This window comes from Acinonyx jubatus, chromosome A2 (assembly GCF_027475565.1).
Source record: "Acinonyx jubatus isolate Ajub_Pintada_27869175 chromosome A2, VMU_Ajub_asm_v1.0, whole genome shotgun sequence".
Classification (NCBI taxonomy): Eukaryota; Metazoa; Chordata; class Mammalia; order Carnivora; family Felidae; genus Acinonyx; species Acinonyx jubatus.
In genome coordinates, this window is record NC_069383.1 from 149,407,639 (window position 1) to 149,426,413 (window position 18,775).

Genomic DNA, 18,775 nt, shown 5'->3' on the forward strand with positions numbered 1-18,775 from the left:
CTCTCTTCTCTGTTATCTATGGATTACTAGGTCAGTCATTTCAGTATTCTTGGGAATGCCCTCAGTTCTCTCATCTTGCTTGCTTTCTACCTCTCTTGTCCCATCCATCTTCCTGGAGTAACTCACCAGTTGTTTCTTCTGGTTGTTTCTAGATAGTTTAATGCTGCCAGCCAAGTAGAATAAGTGTGCTGATAAGCTCTTATATAAATTAGTAATATAGTCCACTTCCATTTCTGTTTCTTACACTTGAATTTTGTTTAAGTATTTTGCCCTGTTTCTTCTCTCCACTTTCAGCTGAGGATGTGAGAGAGAAATGCTTACTTTATTTTGAAACTTAACTGTGTCTTCACTTATCTGTATTTCTTTCTGTCTTTCTTAAAAAAATTTTTTTTATCTTTATTTATTTTTGAGAGAGAGAGAGAGTGTGAGTTGGGGAGGAGCAGAGAGAGAGTGAGATACAGAATCCGAAGCAAGCTCCAGGCTCTGAGCTGTCAGCACAGAGCCCGACGTGGGGCCTGAACCAATAAACCATGAGATAATGACCTGAGCTGAAGTCAGAAGCTCAACCGACTGAGCCACCCAGGTGCCCCTCTTTTTTTTTTTTTTTTTTTTTAATTCATTTTGGGAGAAACAGAGTGAGTGGGGGAGGGGCAGTGGGGGGGGAGGGGAGAGAGAGAGAATGAATGAATGAATGAATGAATCCCAAGCAGCACAGAGCCTGTTATGGGGCTTGAACCCATGAAACCATGAGATCATGACCCAAACCAAAACCAAGAGTGGGACACTTAACCGACTGAGCCACCCAGGTGCCCCTGTGTCCCCTTCTTTCAAGATCATTCCCTTCAATCTGTTGTAGTGATTCCATACTTTTTGTGATCTAAACACCTTGTTTGCTCACCTACTCTATTTGTGATGAGGGAGAGAAGCAAGATACAGAATGGCTTGTATGGTATGATTGCTATACTTAAAAAGATCTGTGTTTAAGTACCACCACCCCCCCCCCCCCCCCCGCCCCCACCGACAACCATGTACACAAAAGAAGCATTAGAGGGCTCGGTAGACTAAGGTGTTAACTAACAGCAGTCTCTGGATGTTGGATTGTGGACTCTTCCTTTTGCTTGTTTTGTAATTTGAATTTTCTCTATTGAAATGCTTTTGCCATGAGAAAATTAAAAGGAAATTTATATTTCCCCCCATATTTTTTGTACATGCTTATATTCTTTTTATTACAAACATCTTATTATCAAGTTCTGGGAAATGTCTTGCCATCTCTGTCAAGCAGTTCTCTGAATATCCACTGAAAAGGGGAGTATAAATAGGAATGACCTTCCAAATGCTCTGACATGTCCAGGTACCTTTTATGTTATTGAAAAAATTTCACATGATACTAATTTAAATCAAATCTAGTAGGTCATGGATTGTTAAGACACAACTATTTTATGAACCACTAAGAAAGGAAAACATTCTGCCAATCAAACTATGATGTTATTGATAGTATGATGCAGAGGTGTTATATGTGGGGAAAATGTACCTCACAGAATTAATGAAATATAGTTGTTCTCAGATTGCATCTGTGAAGTGTTTAGTGGTTTTGGAATAGGAAAAAAGTGTTTAACCTTGACCTCGCTTCCAATCTCATCCTTGTATTGCCATCCTTTCCCCCTCTTCATTACTTGGTTTTTGTATGGCTATGTAGACACTGGTGAATGGACTGAATTATGATGGAGTGAAGCCTACATTTGGAGACCAGGTTTTTGTACATTTCTTTTAAGGGACATTTCAAACAGATGATTATACTCCAGTCTTGCCATGTAGCCTGCAGAGTGGTCTGCTTAAAATCCTAATCTGGCTGTCATCATCCAAAGCCCTTTTGTAGCTTCCTTTTCCCCAGGATGCCTTGGCGCACTGGTGTACACCAGACTTTTGGCTTTTGATTCCTCAGTCTCAGGACACAGTGTGGTTACCTTTTTTAGAACATAACTGTGAGCTCGGAGAGCCACATGCTGTGATGTGGAGCAGAGCGTATACCTTGTGTTCAGCAAAGGGACTGCTGAATGGACACCACAAAGGATTGAGAACCCCTAATCCATTAAATGAACTGTGTTTCTCCTTATGAGAAACCTGTCTGTGGACTTGGCTACTGTCCCCTATATTGGCTACTTTCTGCCTTACACTTTATACTCCGGTAATGCTGAACTGTTTATAGTTTTCTTGCACATGTTGTTCTGCGTTTTAATCTCTTTGCCTTTGTGGGGAATCTTCCTCTGCCTGGGATCTCCCTACAAATGTATCTTCAGGAACTACTCTTCTATTAGGAAGGATTTTTTTGCTTTCCTATTCTTCTACTAAACTGAGTTGTTAAACTGCATTTTCTCCCTTTGCTGTTACACTGCGCGTATTTCTTTGTATTTATTCCATTATGTTGGAATTACTTTGTAACAAAATTGTATTTTGTTTTACAGGACATTAAGCTTTTTAAGGGCAGGGACTGTGTTCACCTTTTATTTCACAGTGCTGGTATTATCTTCAATAAATATTTGCTGTACTAAATGTAATTGAAACTTTGAAGGAATGAACAGCTCATGTCAAAAACCTATAGGCTGTCGGTATCCTAGGTTTTAATAATAAAAAACTTTGATTTCAATTGTTTTTAGTATTTATGATTTCTTTTTATTCTTTTGCATGCTCTCTTGGCTGGATGGCAATAGAGAAGAAGAAAATGAGGTAAGTATAATTTAACTAGTTATTCAATGATTATTGGATTAAAAACTCAAAATTTAGCTATGTTTTTTGTTTTGTTTGGTTTTTAAGATTTTATATTTAAGTACTATCTACCCCCAGCTTGAGGCTCGAACTCAACAATCCCAAGACCAAGTGTTGTTGCATGCTCCACTGACTGACTGAGAGCCAGGTGCCTCCAGCTATTATTTTCAATGTGAAATGAAGAAATAGTTTTTGCTGAATTTTTGAATCTGTAGTAACTCCATTCCAAGGAGGAATGTTGTATATCTCAAGGAAATGGTTTTTAAAATGGAGCTTCAAAAGCTTTAGGCAAGGTAGAGGAAGCTGGGAGCTCTGGAGACAGCATTTACCTGTTTTTATATATTGAGCTACCATGTAAGATTTCATTTGACACGTGCATTCTGTTTCTTAAAAAATATTTGAAGACAACTGCTTTATGATAATGCATGAGAGAACATTTTTTTTTTCTCACTTGATTAGTGTATAATGTTTAAAACTGATGGCAGATTTTACCATATTGAAGGAGAAAACTATTCTCTTAACCAGAGTTGATTAAAGAACATCCATTAAAAAAATATTGCGGATGACCAGTGTACCATCTTTAATTTAGACTTGTGTTTGTTTCTTATAGATTTTTCTGATGTTCTCTCTACCAACTAGGTTTTGCCTTTAACTTCTAAAGCCTACCATTTCCTTTGGTGGTTTGGCAAATGATGGAAGGAAAAATTTTCTTAGGTATATACTTTGTAGTTGTTGCTCCTAGAGTAGGGTTGGACTATAAATCAGCATGGCCTGAGTGTGTGAGGCCCGGGCAGAGACAGTGGTAGTGTGCCAGGGCAGAGTAATTTATAGTAAAGCAGAAAGATCTGGGCCTCATTTGCTTACCTCATCTATAAAACGAGATAGGAGACTGCTCTAGACCAGTGGTTTTTCAGATCTGTAAAGTCCATCAGAATTGTCTCATGTGCTTGTTTTCCAAAAACAAACCCAAACAAAACATACTTTGTTGCCTTAGATCTAGTTGTGTTGCAGATCTGTATTTTATGAAGCACCTAAGTGATTCTGTGTGATGCCAGAACACCACTATAATGGCTTCTGATGTTTCTTCTCAGAACACAGGAACAAACTATTTTCCACACTGAGATGTTAATTATTGCTCTCTATCTACATGTCATTTTGTGTTCTATATTGAAGTACATGTTGGATTTTTATTTTTTTTATTCTCGTTAAAAAGTCTGCCTGGAAAAAAAAGTTATAAAAACAGATACATTCTTTTTTATTTATATATATATATATATATATATATATATATATATATATATATATATATATATATAAAATTAATAATATATATATTTATATATATAAAGTATATATATATATATTTTTTAAACAATTATTTATTTTTGAGACAGAGAGAGACAGAGCATGAACGGGGGAGGGTCAGAGAGAGAGGGAGACAGAATCTGAAACAGGCTCCAGGCTCTGAGCTGTCAGCACAGAGCCCGACACGGGGCTCGAACTCATGGACTGCGAGATCATGATCTGAGCTGAAGTCGGCCCCTTAACCGACTGAGCCACCCAGGTGCCCCAAAACAGATAAATTCTTTATGTAAGAGACAAAAATAGGAAAGTATGGGTAATTGTTGAAACTTGGGTGGGTACTTAAGGGTTTATTATACTATTCTCTATACTTTTGTGTATGTTTCAAATTTTCTATAATGAAGTTTTATCTAGCTTAGTGAAATTCATACTGTCCTTAAAGAGGATTTTTCATTTTCCTGACATTTTAAACTATAATGCTAGCCATTTGAAAGTAACTTTATTGTTGTAGTAACTGCTTGTTTTGTTCACTTATAGGCAAAGATTGAAAATGTGCAGAAAACAGGTTTCTTCAAAGGACCAATGTTCAAAGGTGTTGCTTCTAGTCGATTTTTACCTAAAGGCACCAAGACAAAAGTTAATTTGGAGGAACAGGGACGACAAAAGGTGTCTTTCAGCTTCAGCCTTACAAAGAAAACTTTGCAGAATAGGTTTCTGACTGCACTTGGCAATGAAAAGCAAAATGATACTCCAAACTCCCCAGCTGGACCTCTTCAAGTAGACTTGACTCCTAAAATTAAAATGGACGTTGGAGATACCTTATCTACTACAGAAGAATCTTCCCCACCAAAATCAAGGGTAGAATTGGGCAAAATTCATTTTAAGAAACACCTGCTTCATGTGACGTCCAGGCCCCTGCTGACTACAGCCACAGCAGTGGTGTCTCCACCTCCTCCAGTAGTACCATTACCAGCAGTCATAGCAGAATCAACAACTGTAGATTCACCACCCTCTTCTCCACCTCCACCACCTCCACCTCCCCAGGCCACGACACCCTCACCAGCACCAGCACCAGTAACAGAGCCAGTGGCCTTGCCACACACACCAATCCCAGTTACGATGACAGCACCGGTAGATGTAGCAGTTAGAACACTGAAGGAACCACCAGTTACGACTGTACCAGAATCTTCACATGTGGACACTAAGCAGGACGCTGTATCTAATAGTTCAGAAGAACACATAACTCAGAGTTTGAATGAGCAAGCAGATACTCCCTCACAAAAAGAAGATTCCCATATTGGGAAGGAAGAAGAAATTCCAGATAGTTCTAAGAGTAATCTGGGCTCTAAAAAAACAGGTTCTAAGAAGAAATCCTCACAATCCGAAGGCACCTTTCTTGCTTCAGAATCTGATGAAGATTCTGTACGGACTTCCTCAAGTCAAAGATCACACGATTTAAAATTTTCAGCAAGCATTGAAAAGGAGAGAGATTCAAAAAAGAGCTTAGCACCTTTAAAAAGTGAGGATTTAGGGAAATCTTCACGATCTAAAACAGAGAGAGATGATAAATATTTTAGCTACTCAAAACTTGAAAGAGATACTCGGTATATATCTTCTCGATGTAGATCAGAGAGAGAGCGAAGGCGGAGCAGATCTCGTTCAAGATCTGACAGAGGCTCTAGAACTAGTTTATCCTATTCCCGGTCGGAACGATCCCATTATTATGACTCTGATCGTCGCTACCATCGGAGTTCCCCTTACCGAGAGAGGGCTCGCTATTCTCGGCCATATACAGATAACAGAGCTCGGGAGAGTTCTGACTCAGAAGAGGAGTATAAGAAGACCTACTCAAGGCGCACCTCATCCCATTCCTTCTCTTACAGAGACCTAAGGACATCATCATCCTATTCTAAATCTGATCGGGACTGCAAAACTGAGTCCTCTTACTTAGAAATGGAGAAAAGAGGAAAGTATTCTTCAAAAGTAGAAAGAGAATCCAAAAGGACTTCAGAAAATGAAGCAATGAAAAGATGTTGTTCTCCCCCTAATGAACTGGGATTCCGACGGGGCTCATCCTATTCCAAGCATGATAACAGTGCTTCCCGTTACAAATCTGCCCTTTCAAAGTCTGTATCCAAGTCCGATAAATTTAAGAATTCTTTCTGTTGTACAGAATTAAATGAGGAAATCAGATCATCTCATTCTTTTAATTTACAGGCTCCTTGTTCAAAAGGTAGTGAATTAAGAATGATTAGTAAAATTCCTGAAAGAGAAAAGACTGGGTCTCCATCACCATCAAATCGATTAAATGATTCACCTACTTTTAAAAAGCTAGATGAATCCCTTATTTTTAAATCTGAATTTATAGGACATGATAGCCATGATAGTATTAAGGAATTAGACTCTTTATCTAAAGTGAAGAATGATCAGTTAAGAAGTTATTGTCCCATAGAATTAAATATAAATGGATCTCCTGGGGCAGAATCTGATTTGGCAACATTTTGCACTTCTAAAACTGACACTGTTTTGATGTCTTCTGATGACAGTGTGACTGGATCAGAGGTATCCCCTTTGGTCAAAGCATGCATGCTTTCATCAAATGGATTTCAGAATATTAATAGATGTAAAGAGAAAGACTCAGACAATACATGCATGCTGCGTAGTAAGTCAGGAAGCCCATTTAGAGAAACAGAACCTACAGTGTCGCCACACCAAGATAAACTCATGTCTTTGCCAGTTACGACTATAGATTATTCCAAAACTGTAATTAAAGAACCAGTCGATATGGCAGTTTCTTGTTGTAAAACCAAAGATTCAGATCTATACTGTACTTCAAATGACAACAACCCTTCTTTGTGTCATTCTGAAGCTGAAAAGATTGAGCCTTCGGTTATGAAGATTTCTTCAAATAGCTTTATGAATGTGCATTTGAAATCAAAAACAGTTATATGCGATAATAGAAATCTGACAGATCAGCACTCAAAATTTGCACGTGAAGAATATAAGCAGAGCGTTGGTAGCACCAGTTCAGCTTCTGTTAATCATTTTGATGACATATATCAACCGATAGAGAGTTCAGGCGTTGCTTCATCTCTTCAGAGTCTGCCACCAGGAGTAAAAGTGGACAGTTTAACTCTCTTACAGTGTGGAGAGAACGCATCTCCAGTTTTGGATGCTGTGCTGAAGAGTAAAAGCACAGAGTTTGTAAAGCATGCAGAGAAAGAAACCATCATAGAAGTAGGTAGTGGCCTTCCTGATTCAGGAAGGGGATTTGCCTCTTGGGAAAACAGGCATAATAATGGGCTCTCTGGGAAATGTGTGCAAGAGGCTCAAGAAGAAGGGAATTCCATAGTGCTTGAGAGAAGAGGAAGGTCAGAAATCTCTTTAGATGAAGAAGGAGGGAGAGGACATGCTCATACTTCTGATGACTCAGAAGTTGTATTTTCTTCTTGTGACTTGAATTTAACCATGGAGGACAGTGATGGCATAACATATACCTTAAAATGTGACAGTAGTGGTCACGCCTCAGAGATCGTATCCACTGTCCATGAAGATTATTCTGGTTCTTCTGAAAGCTCAAGTGATGAAAGTGACTCTGAAGATACAGATTCTGATGATAGCAGTTTTCCAAGAAACCGTCTTCAGTCTGTTGTGGTAGTCCCAAAGAATTCCACTTTGCCCACGGAAGAAACCAGTCCGTGTTCTTCTCGGAGTAGTCAAAGTTACAGACACTATTCTGACCACTGGGAAGATGAGAGATTGGAGTCGAGGAGACATTCATATGAGGAAAAATTTGACAGTGTAGCAAGTAAACCCTGTTCTCAGACTGAGAAGTTCTTCCATCATAAAGGAACAGAGAAGAATCCGGAAATTTCTTTTACACACCCCAGCAGAAAACAGATAGATAACCACCTGTCTGAAATTGTTCATCCTCAGAGTGACGGGGTTGATAGTACAAGTCATACAGATGTGAAATCTGACTTTCTAGGTCATCCAAATTCTGAGGAAACAGCAAAAGCCAAAATAGCCTCTAGGCAGCAAGAAGAGCTGCCAGTTTATTCTTCTGACGATTTTGAAGACATCCCGAATAAGTCTCGGCAACAAACCATTTTCCCTAACAGGCCAGATAGTAGACTGGGAAAAACAGAGTTGAGTTTTTCTTCCTCTTGTGAGATCTCCCGAGTGGATGGCTTCCGCTCATCAGAAGAGCTCAGGAACCTAGGGTGGGAATTCTCTCAACAAGAAAAGCCTACTACCACATATCAGCAACCTGACAGCAGCTATGGAGCCTGTGGTGGACACAAGTATCAGCAAAGTGCAGAACATTATGGTGGGACACGTAATTACTGGCAAGGTAACGGCTACTGGGATCCAAGATCAGCAGGTAGACCTCCTGGAACAGGGGTTGTGTATGATCGAATTCAAGGGCAGGTACCAGATTCCTTAACAGATGACCGTGAAGAGGAGGACAGTTGGGATCAATGTGCAGGGTCTCACTTTTCAAGCCAGTCCAGTAAATTTTTTCTATCCCTTCAGAAGGACAAGGGGTCTGTGCAGGCACCTGAAATAAGCAGCAATTCCATTAAGGACTCTTTAGCTGTGAATGAAAAGAAAGATCTTTCAAAAAACTTAGAAAAAAATGATATGAAAGATAGAGGACCTCCTAAAAAAAGGAGACCGGAATTGGAGAGTGATTCTGAAAGCGATGGTGAACTTCAGGACAGAAAGAAAGTTCGAGTGGCAGTAGAGCAGGGAGAAACGGCAGTGCCCCCAGGCTCAGCACTGGTTGGGCCTTCCTGTGTCATGGAGGATTTCAGGGACCCACAGCGATGGAAAGAATGTGCCAAGCAAGGGAAGATGCCCTGTTACTTTGATCTGATTGAAGAAAATGTTTATTTAACAGAAAGGTAAGCTTAATTAATGCTTGTCCAACAAATTTTAATGTCTTTTTGTTGAAAAAGTTAGCTTTCAACAGTTCAGAACATATTGAGGTCAATTGTATGAAATACAGTTGCATAATAGGATATAAGTTAAAAAGTCTAAAAAGCCTATTCACCTATTTAAATTTGATGGCAGAATCCTTCCCTCAGTATCCCTTCCTCCACCCCCCACAGGAAGGGGATGTCTAAAAAAAAAAATTTTTTTTTTTTTTTGGTCTCATTATCTTTTCGGTTCTGAAAGTATGATTTAGGCCAGCCCTATTTTTAAGTTCCTTTTACATGTGAAACTGATGAAACACAAAATAAAGTCCCAGCAAAACAGTCTGCTCTTAAGAAAAAAGTAGTTGTGCTGGATTTTTTTCCTTTTGAAAAATGTTCATAATGAAGTATCTTTGAAGGATGCTTTATAAAGTGGGATGCTTTATAAAGCGGGAACCACATTAGAACATCATTTTCTGTTCATTAGTTTTTAGTCTGTTGCTAATTGATTACATTTGGCAATAGCATAACCAGTATTTTAGAAATAAGTGGTATAGTGGTTTCCTACAGACCCCTAACCTGAAACAAGGGGATAATGAGAATAGGAGTAATGGAAGACAGACTCCTTCAAAGCAGAGCTGCTCAGTCTGCTTTCTTTCACCCTTCCTCGACAGTTTCTTCATTTTTCTAGTATGAATATATGTGAAATATGCCTTTTTGAAAAAAATCTGTCTTACATCCATTTTCCTTTTGGAAATTTCTCCTCTATTTGAAAATCTGCTTAACCATCATCCCTTTAAGCGTTAAAAATTTTTTTGTTTAATGAAATTTTTTCACTGGTTAAGGTAAAATTAGGTCTCATGAGAAGTTTTTCATATTTTAACAAAAACCTTTTTATGATATAGAGAGCCTCTTCTATCTAGTAAATTAGGTTTAAATTTAAAATATTGAATCTTTTAAGTAGTAGTTTTTAGGAATTGTGTGAGTACATTGATGCAGCTTCCAGGGTCTTTGTAAAAGAATAGAAGTAAAACTAATCAACCCAACCCTCTGGGATTTACTCAGCACTGAGATCCAGATAAATCTACCACCTGCATATATGCATTATAGATCTGGTTTGGTGGAGGGGGCACCTGGGTGGTTCAGCGGTTAAGTGTCCGACTTCAGCTCAGGTCATGATCTCACAGTTTGTGAGTTTGAGCCCCACATTGGGGTCAGTGCTGACAGCTCAGAACTAGAGCCAGCTTCAGATTCTGTGTCTCCCTGTGTCTCTGCCTTCCCCCGCTTGTGCTCTGTCTCTCTCAAAAATAAAAATAAACATTAAAAAAAAAAAGATCTAGTTGGTGGAAACATTGGAGAGCCTTTTTAGAGTGGGAACATTTTTAAAGAGCCTATTGTTATATGCTGGGCCTTTCGGAGCCACCAAGAAAACTAATTATTGAAAAATAGTATTGAAGATGGTGAAAAAATTTTTCTTAGGTCTAATGAAAATAGGGTTACCTGAATCTGTGGCCATGAGTCCTTATCTGACCTTATGGAGCAATACAAAATAAAGCTACTGCTGATTCTTCAGAATTACAATTCTTAAAGTACTTGTAAACAGATACTTTGTTTGTCTTCAGTCCTGATTTCTTCAGGCTGAGAATATTCATATACTCATTAATGAATTATATCTTGAAACAGCTGAGTCATTCTTGTTTTACTCATAGGTAGTTGAAACCATCAAGACACTCTTCAGGTACTTTATAAACATTGAACATATGTTGAAGATGAAAGCAGATTAGTTAGGAGATTAAGACAGCCACATAGAACAGCGGTGCTCTTCACTGTCTGATAGTTGGAGAGTAAGTCAGACTGCCCTAATCTTAAGGAGATCTTCTTCATTTCTGATTTTTTTTTAACAAAAAGTTCAACACAAAGGCCAGGAAATAATCACATTTTCACTTTTTCTTTGCAAACTCTGGCATAGGTATTTATGAACCTAACCCATTTTGAACAGTTTCCCCTTTTACTCCCAAATCAGTTAGTCGGTTGGGAAAGTTTAGTCCTCTGATTATTCTGTAATACCTGATTATTCTGTAATACAGTTCTATAAATTATACTTCATTCTTTTCTTATTCAGTTTTCTTTTAAACAAGATTTTTAGAAATACAGTGTTACTGAAAGATTCTCTCTGAAAGATTGAGTTAAACTCTTAATTAAAAATTACCTATTTTTAAATTTATTTTTTTTAGCAACTCCTTTTCTTCCTCTGCCTTTCTTTCTTTGCTGTGTCTCAACCATTATTTGTCCATCCAGGAGGACTAATTCTTATATGTTTTGTTTGTTTACTTTGAGAGAGTGAGAGAGTAGGGGAGGGGAGAGAGAGAGGGAGAGAGAGAGAATCCCAAGCAGGCTCTGTGTTGATTGGGGCTCAATCTCATGACTGTGAGATCATAACCTGAGTCAAAATCAAGAGTTGGATGCTTAAGGGGCGCCTGGGTGGCTCAGTCGGTTAAGTGTCCGACTTTGGCTCAGGTCATGATCTCGTGGTCCGTGGGTTCGAGCCCCACGTCTGGCTCTGTGCTGACAGCTCAGAGCCTGGAGCCTGTTTCAGATTCTGTGTCTCCCTCTTTCTCTGACCCTCCCCTGTTCATGCTCTGTCTCTCTCTCTGTCTCAAAAATAAGTAAAATGTTAAAAAAAAAAAAAAAAAAAAGAGTTGGACGCTTAACTGACTGAGCCACCCAGGTACCCCCAGGAGGACTCATTCTTAAACTTCACTTTCATCAGCTGTGTTACTTTCTGATCCTCATGAGTTTCCTGTGTTTTATTTTTCCTGAGCCCAGTAGGACAGTTGACCCTTGAAATTGCTCAGAATTTGAGGTTTAATTGACTTGGACTGAGAAATGAGGGCTCAGTCCAAAATGATAGACTTGAACTCTTATCTTCCCACTTGCCAGGGCTCAGGTTGCCTCTTGTTTGTGTAACATAATTCTTAGTGTTTTCAGTTTCACAATTGCTAGTGATTAGATGTTTTCTTCCTTTTGAATGTTTAACTTAACCAGAATCATTAAATATGAAACTAATGAGATTTAGCACATATTTGATTGTGTACATTGTATCATTACCAGGAGATTTCTTAAACCAATTCTTATAAAATTTTATCTAATAGAAAGAAGAATAAATCACATCGGGATATTAAGCGAATGCAGTGTGAGTGTGCACCTCTTTCTAAAGATGAAAGAGCGCAAGGTGAAATAGCATGTGGGGAAGATTGTCTTAATCGACTCCTCATGATTGAATGGTAAGTAAATTGAAATGCTCTGATTTTGCTCATTCTGTTAAATGTCCCAAAATATTAATTAGTAATGAATAAAATTTAACCTTTCTTCTTTTACCTAGTATTATTTATAAGCAATAAAATCTCCAATGTATAATAGCATTTATAAGGAGACAAATTTCCCTTGCATTATTCATTATAGTATACATTTTAAGTGCTCTGTAAAGTAGCCCTTAACCTTTTGTTTCTTATGTTTGTCCTGAGAGGCAAATGTTGGTCTTTTTTAGCTTTTACTATCAAATAAGATAAAACCCTAGCATTTCAAAAGGGTATAAAGTAAAATGTCTTCCACTTCCAAACCTCAGTCCCTCTGTTTGTAGTCTTTTCAGATAATTTTTATGCCTATACCAAAATATTTCCTCATTTTATGTATAGAAATGAAATCTTTCTATATGTACTTTTTTGAGTTTTATTCCCTCACCTTGGCCCAAACACACATGTTCTCACACATTCTCACACACTCTCATACACTCTTAATTAAATAAATTTTGGAGACCTGTTCAGTGCTACACATGCAGACTTAGCTAAATCTTTCCCTTGGCTGCTTTATATAGTCTATTTATAGTTAACTCATAATTATTAATTTTCAAAGATAGATATTTGCTTCTGTATTTTTCTTTTTTTAAAAAAATTTTTTGAATGTTTATTTTTGAGAGAGAGAGAGAGAGAGAGAGTGAACAGGAGAGGGGCAGAGAGAGAGGGAGACACAGAATCCGGAGCAGGTTCCAGGCTCTGAGCTGTCAGCACAGAGCCTGATGCGGGGCTTGAACTCGTGACCTGTGAGATCATGACCTGAGCCAAAGTTGGACACTTAACTGACTGAGCCACCCAGGTGCCCCTGCTTTTGCATTTTTCTTATAAACGGTAAACATCTTTACACTGAAAATTGTGTGATTAAAATTTTTTACCAATTTTATGAAAAATTTGTTTCCTTAATATTTTTTTTAATGTTTATTTGTTTTGAGAGCGAGCGAGCGAGCATGCGAGTCGGGGGAGGGGCAGAGAGAGGGAAAGAGAGAATCCCAAACAGGCTCTGAGCTATCAGTGTGTAGAGCCTGACACAGGGCTCAATGCCACGAACCGTGAGATCATGATCTGAGTCCAACCCAGGAGTTGGGCGCTTAACCAACTGAGCCATCCAGGTGCCCCAGTATCCTTATTTTTTAACATGGAAAGAATATTAAGGTGATTTATAGTGTAGATACCTTGTTTTCAGTGTTGATGAATGGTTTTCTTTCTTTTTTTTTTTCTTTTTATTTTTTGGATGTGTTGGTTTTTTTTTTAATAGAAACCACATCACTTCATTTGTTACATCAGTAATGAGGCAGTAATTCAAGAGGGTCCCAGAAAGCTTTTTCATCCACAAAATAACAGAAAGAAAAAGCACCTTCACCACTCACACTCTTGGTTAGCTTTTTCTTTTGATCTCTGTTCCCCTACCCACAATAGTATGTTGCTTCCAGAATGGGATTCTGCCTTCGAATGTTGTATGAGTCGGGAGGCTAGTCTATCCACTTCCCTTAAGACCGAATGGAAGTTCCTAACTTAGCTGAGAAACCTGGACAAGTCTTCTTTGATTTCAGCCTCATCCCAAGGCCCATGAATGTTTTCTTTAAAAAGCTGCAGGCGAATGAGGTAGAAAGGGCAGAGACAAGAGATGGAAACCAGCAGAAGGGCAAAGAGGATGGCTCCCACAGCACTAATGGACAGCAGGCCTCCCAAGGCTGAAAATGCAAAAAGCAGTGTGACACCCATGTAGCTACAGGGAGTACATGCCTTCAGTTTCTTCTGCAACATGGGCCACAGGGCAAAAATCTGGATGGCAAAAGTCAGCATGATGAAGGCATGCAGGGAACGGGGCAGGCATGAGGCAAGGCAGACAGAAGCAAAGGTGGCCATGTTCAAGGACAGTGTGCTGGATACAATGGCAGCATTGGCACCATAGTCAAAGAAAATGAGGCAGCCTAAAAGCATGAAGACTGACATGGCATAGATGGTGTCAGTGCTGACAGACTCCGTCAGGGTCTTCAGCACTGGGGAAGAACCGTAGGTGAAAGTAATGAAAATCAGGGCACTCTTCAAGTCAGCCCACCGGGTCCGCCCCCTCTTCTTCCATCCTTCATCTCTGTCAATGAGATCAAACAAAACATAGCCAATCAGTGAAGAAGCCAGGCCAGTCCCAGAGAGCCATTGGGGGGCCAGAAGGCCCTCATCCATATACCACCAGATGACCACAAACACACAGACACTGCACACTGCTGTATCACCACGTTCGACTCGAAGACCACAGCCCGGTACTGGTATTTCCGGGTGTAGATGTTTTTCCGGAGCTCTTCCAGGAAATGCCGGTCCACGTGGTTATCGGGAAATGGCTATCGCTCGTACAAGACCTGCCACTTGGCCTGCTTAGTGTCAGCTACAGGCTGGGTCCCCGTTACCCTCTCCCTCAAACTCAGGCCAGCTCAGTCTCCCTCGCAGAAGTCCACGTGGTTCTTGTTCCTTACAAAGTTCTGAAATAAGACCTCTCTGGAAATCCCATGCTGGGTGGTGGCTGATACTGCACCGACCTTCCCTTGCTTTCAAAGGCAGCAACCCAGGCTAGGCCTGCAACAGATGAGTTTGTTCTCTGAGGCAGGACAGTACGGCCAAGTTCCTGCCCGCAGTTCCTCAGGCTGTGTGGCCGGGAAGGGCGGCCGCCTGCCTCCTTCCCCATCCGGGGCGCCAGGGGTTGCTGAACTGTTTTCTTTCAAGGCCCAGATTTTGGTTTTGCTCATGTTCAAGTATTATGAGAACAAAACCTATACCTCAGAAAATTAAAGAGAAAGCATTTTTGGCAATTCCTTTATCTAAATTGAAAGTAGAGATGACATTACGCATGTAAGAAGAGGAGACGTGAGACTTAGCCCTATTCTCCTAAGTTGACAGTGTAGCTCTGGTCTCTGCGTTCTTCTGACTTTCCTGCCAGCCTTGCTAAAGAGATAGGAAGTATAGGATATCTTTCTTCTCATGTTTCTCACACTTAAACTTCTAGTAGTTGTCAGGATTAGGTTCACATTTAGCCTGGTATGCAGAGCTCTTCATCGTATATCAACAACCTGCCTTTCCATCTTCCAGCAATCCACCTTTCTTATCAGTCATCCTCAGCTGTTTTAGTCTCCTTTCCAGGTGGGCCTTGTTTCCTATTTCTGCACATGGGCAAGCTCTGTGGTATCTCGTTTTTTTGTTTGTTTGTTTGTTAATCCACATCCTAATTGTCATTAGAGATTCTGCTTTGAAGAATTGATTTTCTCTGTTTCTCATTTCAGTTCTTCTCGGTGTCCGAATGGGGATTATTGTTCCAATAGACGGTTTCAGAGAAAACAGCATGCAGATGTGGAAGTCATACTCACAGAAAAGAAAGGCTGGGGCTTGAGAGCTGCGAAAGACCTTCCTTCGTAAGTTACGTTGTAATCATCTTTCATTTCCTTTTTGTGTTGTTGAAGTTGGTTAGCTACTTTGTAGGAAGGAAAATAACGTGTCTATTATACTGAAGTTTAATAATGTTTATTGTGTAGAATGACCACCTGGTAACTAGTTTAAAAAAATTTTTTTTCCCATTTCTTTTAGGAAATTAAAAAAAGAAAACAAAAAAAACTCCTCTGTCTCTGTATATGAAGAGCATTTTGTCATTTGTGACATATGGACCAGATGGGTCCTTCTTTGTATGACAGTTACTTTTCCTTTAATTCCAAGCAGTTACCAGTGTTTGCTGTAGACCCCCAGAATCACTATGAAACTGTAAGGATTTGGGACAGAATTGATTAGTTAGTTTATATAAAACTGAGTTGGAGAGGGGGTGCCTGGGTGGCTCAGTTGATTGTCTGACTCTTGATTTTGGCTCAGGTCATGATCCCAGCGTTGTGGGATTGAGCCCTGTATTGGGCTCTGTACTGAGTGTGGAGCCTGGTTGGGAGTCTCTCTCTTTCTCTTCCTCTCCCCTCCTTGTGCTCTCTTTTTCTCTCTCTCTAAAATTAAAAAATAATAATAATTAAATAGATAAACCTTGGAGTAAGAGGGTAAGAGAGTATCTGAGATGATTGAGGTAGGGATTAAAAACAATTAATAAACATTTATTGAATGAGTAAATGTTGCTTTCTACCTAATTCCTGTAACTTTTTTGTACATAATGCAATAAAAGGTTCACTTTATTTTCTACCATATTTAGTGTTTCCTTTAAACAGTAAGTTTTTTATGGAAAGCATATTTAAGTATCATGAAAGATGAGTACCTTTTTCTTTAAATATGTACAGATTACATGTGTTTATGATTGAAAAAGTCTTTTAAATATGTAAAAGGAGTAAAGGAAGAAAATAAAACTGTTTCTTAAAGCTTTCTTAAGCTCCTCACGAAGAACCCTGCTTTGGTAAAATACCCTAGACTGGATATTTTCAGGTTTCCCATATTTTCCTACTCCTTTAATTTCCATATGCTAATGGTAGTGCTGGTTTCATAAATTTTTAGTTCGAAACTATGTAGATGTTCACGAATAGAGTATTCATTCCCGTTGAACAGGGACATTGTCCGATATACATAGGATGAGGAGTTCTTTGGAACAAATCTGCTAGTTAGTGTTAAATATCATGACATTCTCTCTGTATATTGTACCTGTTTCTTCTCTACTGAAGATACTAAATAACTGAGGAAAGACTGGTCAGGGGTGGAAGGTAACTTGAAAGAAGCCAAGGAGAGAGATTAATCATAATTACTGATAAATGCTAGAAAAAACTCACAGAGAATGCAGTCAGAGAAAAGATGGGTTTATAAATTTTTTTAAGTTTATTTAAGAGCGAGAACGAGCAGAGAGAAGGGGAGAGAACAGAATCCCAAGCAGGCTCTGCACTGCCAGTGTGGAACCTGATGTTGGGCTTGAACTCACAAACCTGTGAGATCGTGACTTGGGCTGAAATCAAGAGTTGGATGCTTAACCAACTGAGCCATCCACGTGCCTCAGGAGAAAAGATCTGCTTGACCTTTGACATCATTAGAGGTCTTTGAATAAAGGCAGTAGAAGGGCTGCTGTATTTAAATTATCTTTTTTCTTAGAACATAAAGCCTCTAATATTTCAGTGCCTCCTGATTTCTTCAGAGCTGTTTCTCAGCTGTGAATCACTGTTTTCATAGCATTGTAATCCAGATTTGAGTGTTTGTTTTAATGTCTAGTTAGAGCAAGGATACACATTTTGATAGTATGTATAAACATAAAAGCATCTTGGAATCAACATTTTTTTTTTAATTTTTTTTTTCAACGTTTATTTACTTTTGGGACAGAGAGAGACAGAGCATGAACGGGGGAGGGGCAGAGAGAGAGGGAGACACAGAATCGGAAACAGGCTCCAGGCTCTGAGCCATCAGCCCAGAGCCTGACACGGGGCTGGAACTCACGGACCGCGAGATCGTGACCTGGCTGAAGTCGGACGCTTAACCGACTGTGCCACCCAGGCGCCCCAGAATCAACATTTTTAAAAAAGTATTAGGAAGGAGAAAACCTCAGTTAGATGTTAGGTACTTTACATATATTTTAATTATATCTTGTATAAGACCGTATTTATTCTTTTCAATATTTCCTTAAATCTATTTTTTTGCATAGATATATGTGTTTTCCATACAGCTCCTAGGCAGGAAGTGCTATTGTTTCCCTTTTGTTTTGCCAGGAACACCTTTGTCCTGGAATATTGTGGAGAGGTACTTGATCATAAAGAGTTTAAAGCCCGGGTAAAGGAGTATGCACGAAACAAAAACATCCACTACTATTTCATGGCCCTGAAGAATGATGAGGTGAGCGGCACAAATGTATTTGCTTTGAAACAGATCTGGAAATTGTTGAGTTTGGAAGGGTCACTGATACAGACTGATCTTGAAAATAAATTAAGTGACAAAAAAGAGGGACAGAATAGTATATATAGCTTTTCTTTACAAAAAGGAGAGGGAGATGTTTTTGTTTACAAAAAGGGAGAGGGAGATGTTTACATATACATGTAAATGTAAACCTATGAGCTTCATATTACAACTCTTAAAAATTACTGATACCCCTAGAAGAGTTTTTTTAATGTGGGTTATATTTGTCAATACTTACATAAAAATTAAAGCTGAAAAACTGAAAAATATTTGTTAAACCACTTTAAAGTAACAAGTCAATTATATGTTGACATAAATAACATGTTTTTATGAAAATAATTTTCAAAATATTTTTGTTTTAGTGAGGAGTGCAACTGTTTTACATTTTTACAAATCTCTTTAATGTCTGGTGTGATAAATTTTAGCTAGATTCTTATATCTGTCTCTACATTCAGTCCTGGAAAACCTATTTCTAGATCCTACCCCAGACTTGCTGAATCTAATAACTCTGGTGGTGGGTCCAGCAGGAGTTTTAACATGCTTTCCAGGGAATTCAGATACACATTCAAGTTGGAGAGATCCTGCACTGTGATGTAA

General features: G+C 39.0%; 1 protein-coding gene and 1 pseudogene across 1 annotated transcript in view; one reads left to right on the plus strand and one right to left on the minus strand.

Annotated features, from left to right (window-relative positions):
* Positions 1 to 1,053: 1,053 nt before the first annotated feature.
* The window catches only part of SETD2 (SET domain containing 2, histone lysine methyltransferase), a 98,072-nt gene continuing 80,350 nt past the window's right edge, over positions 1,054 to 18,775 (plus strand). Inside the window, exons 1-5 of the mRNA XM_027038561.2 lie at positions 1,054 to 2,724; positions 4,603 to 8,972; positions 12,137 to 12,268; positions 15,610 to 15,738; positions 17,995 to 18,118. Coding sequence (XP_026894362.2) covers positions 2,683 to 2,724; positions 4,603 to 8,972; positions 12,137 to 12,268; positions 15,610 to 15,738; positions 17,995 to 18,118 — 4,797 coding nt within the window. The 5' untranslated portion in view covers positions 1,054 to 2,682. The remainder of the gene's footprint in view (positions 2,725 to 4,602; positions 8,973 to 12,136; positions 12,269 to 15,609; positions 15,739 to 17,994; positions 18,119 to 18,775) is intronic.
* LOC106969104 (phosphatidylinositol N-acetylglucosaminyltransferase subunit C-like) lies at positions 13,801 to 15,078 on the minus strand (annotated as a pseudogene).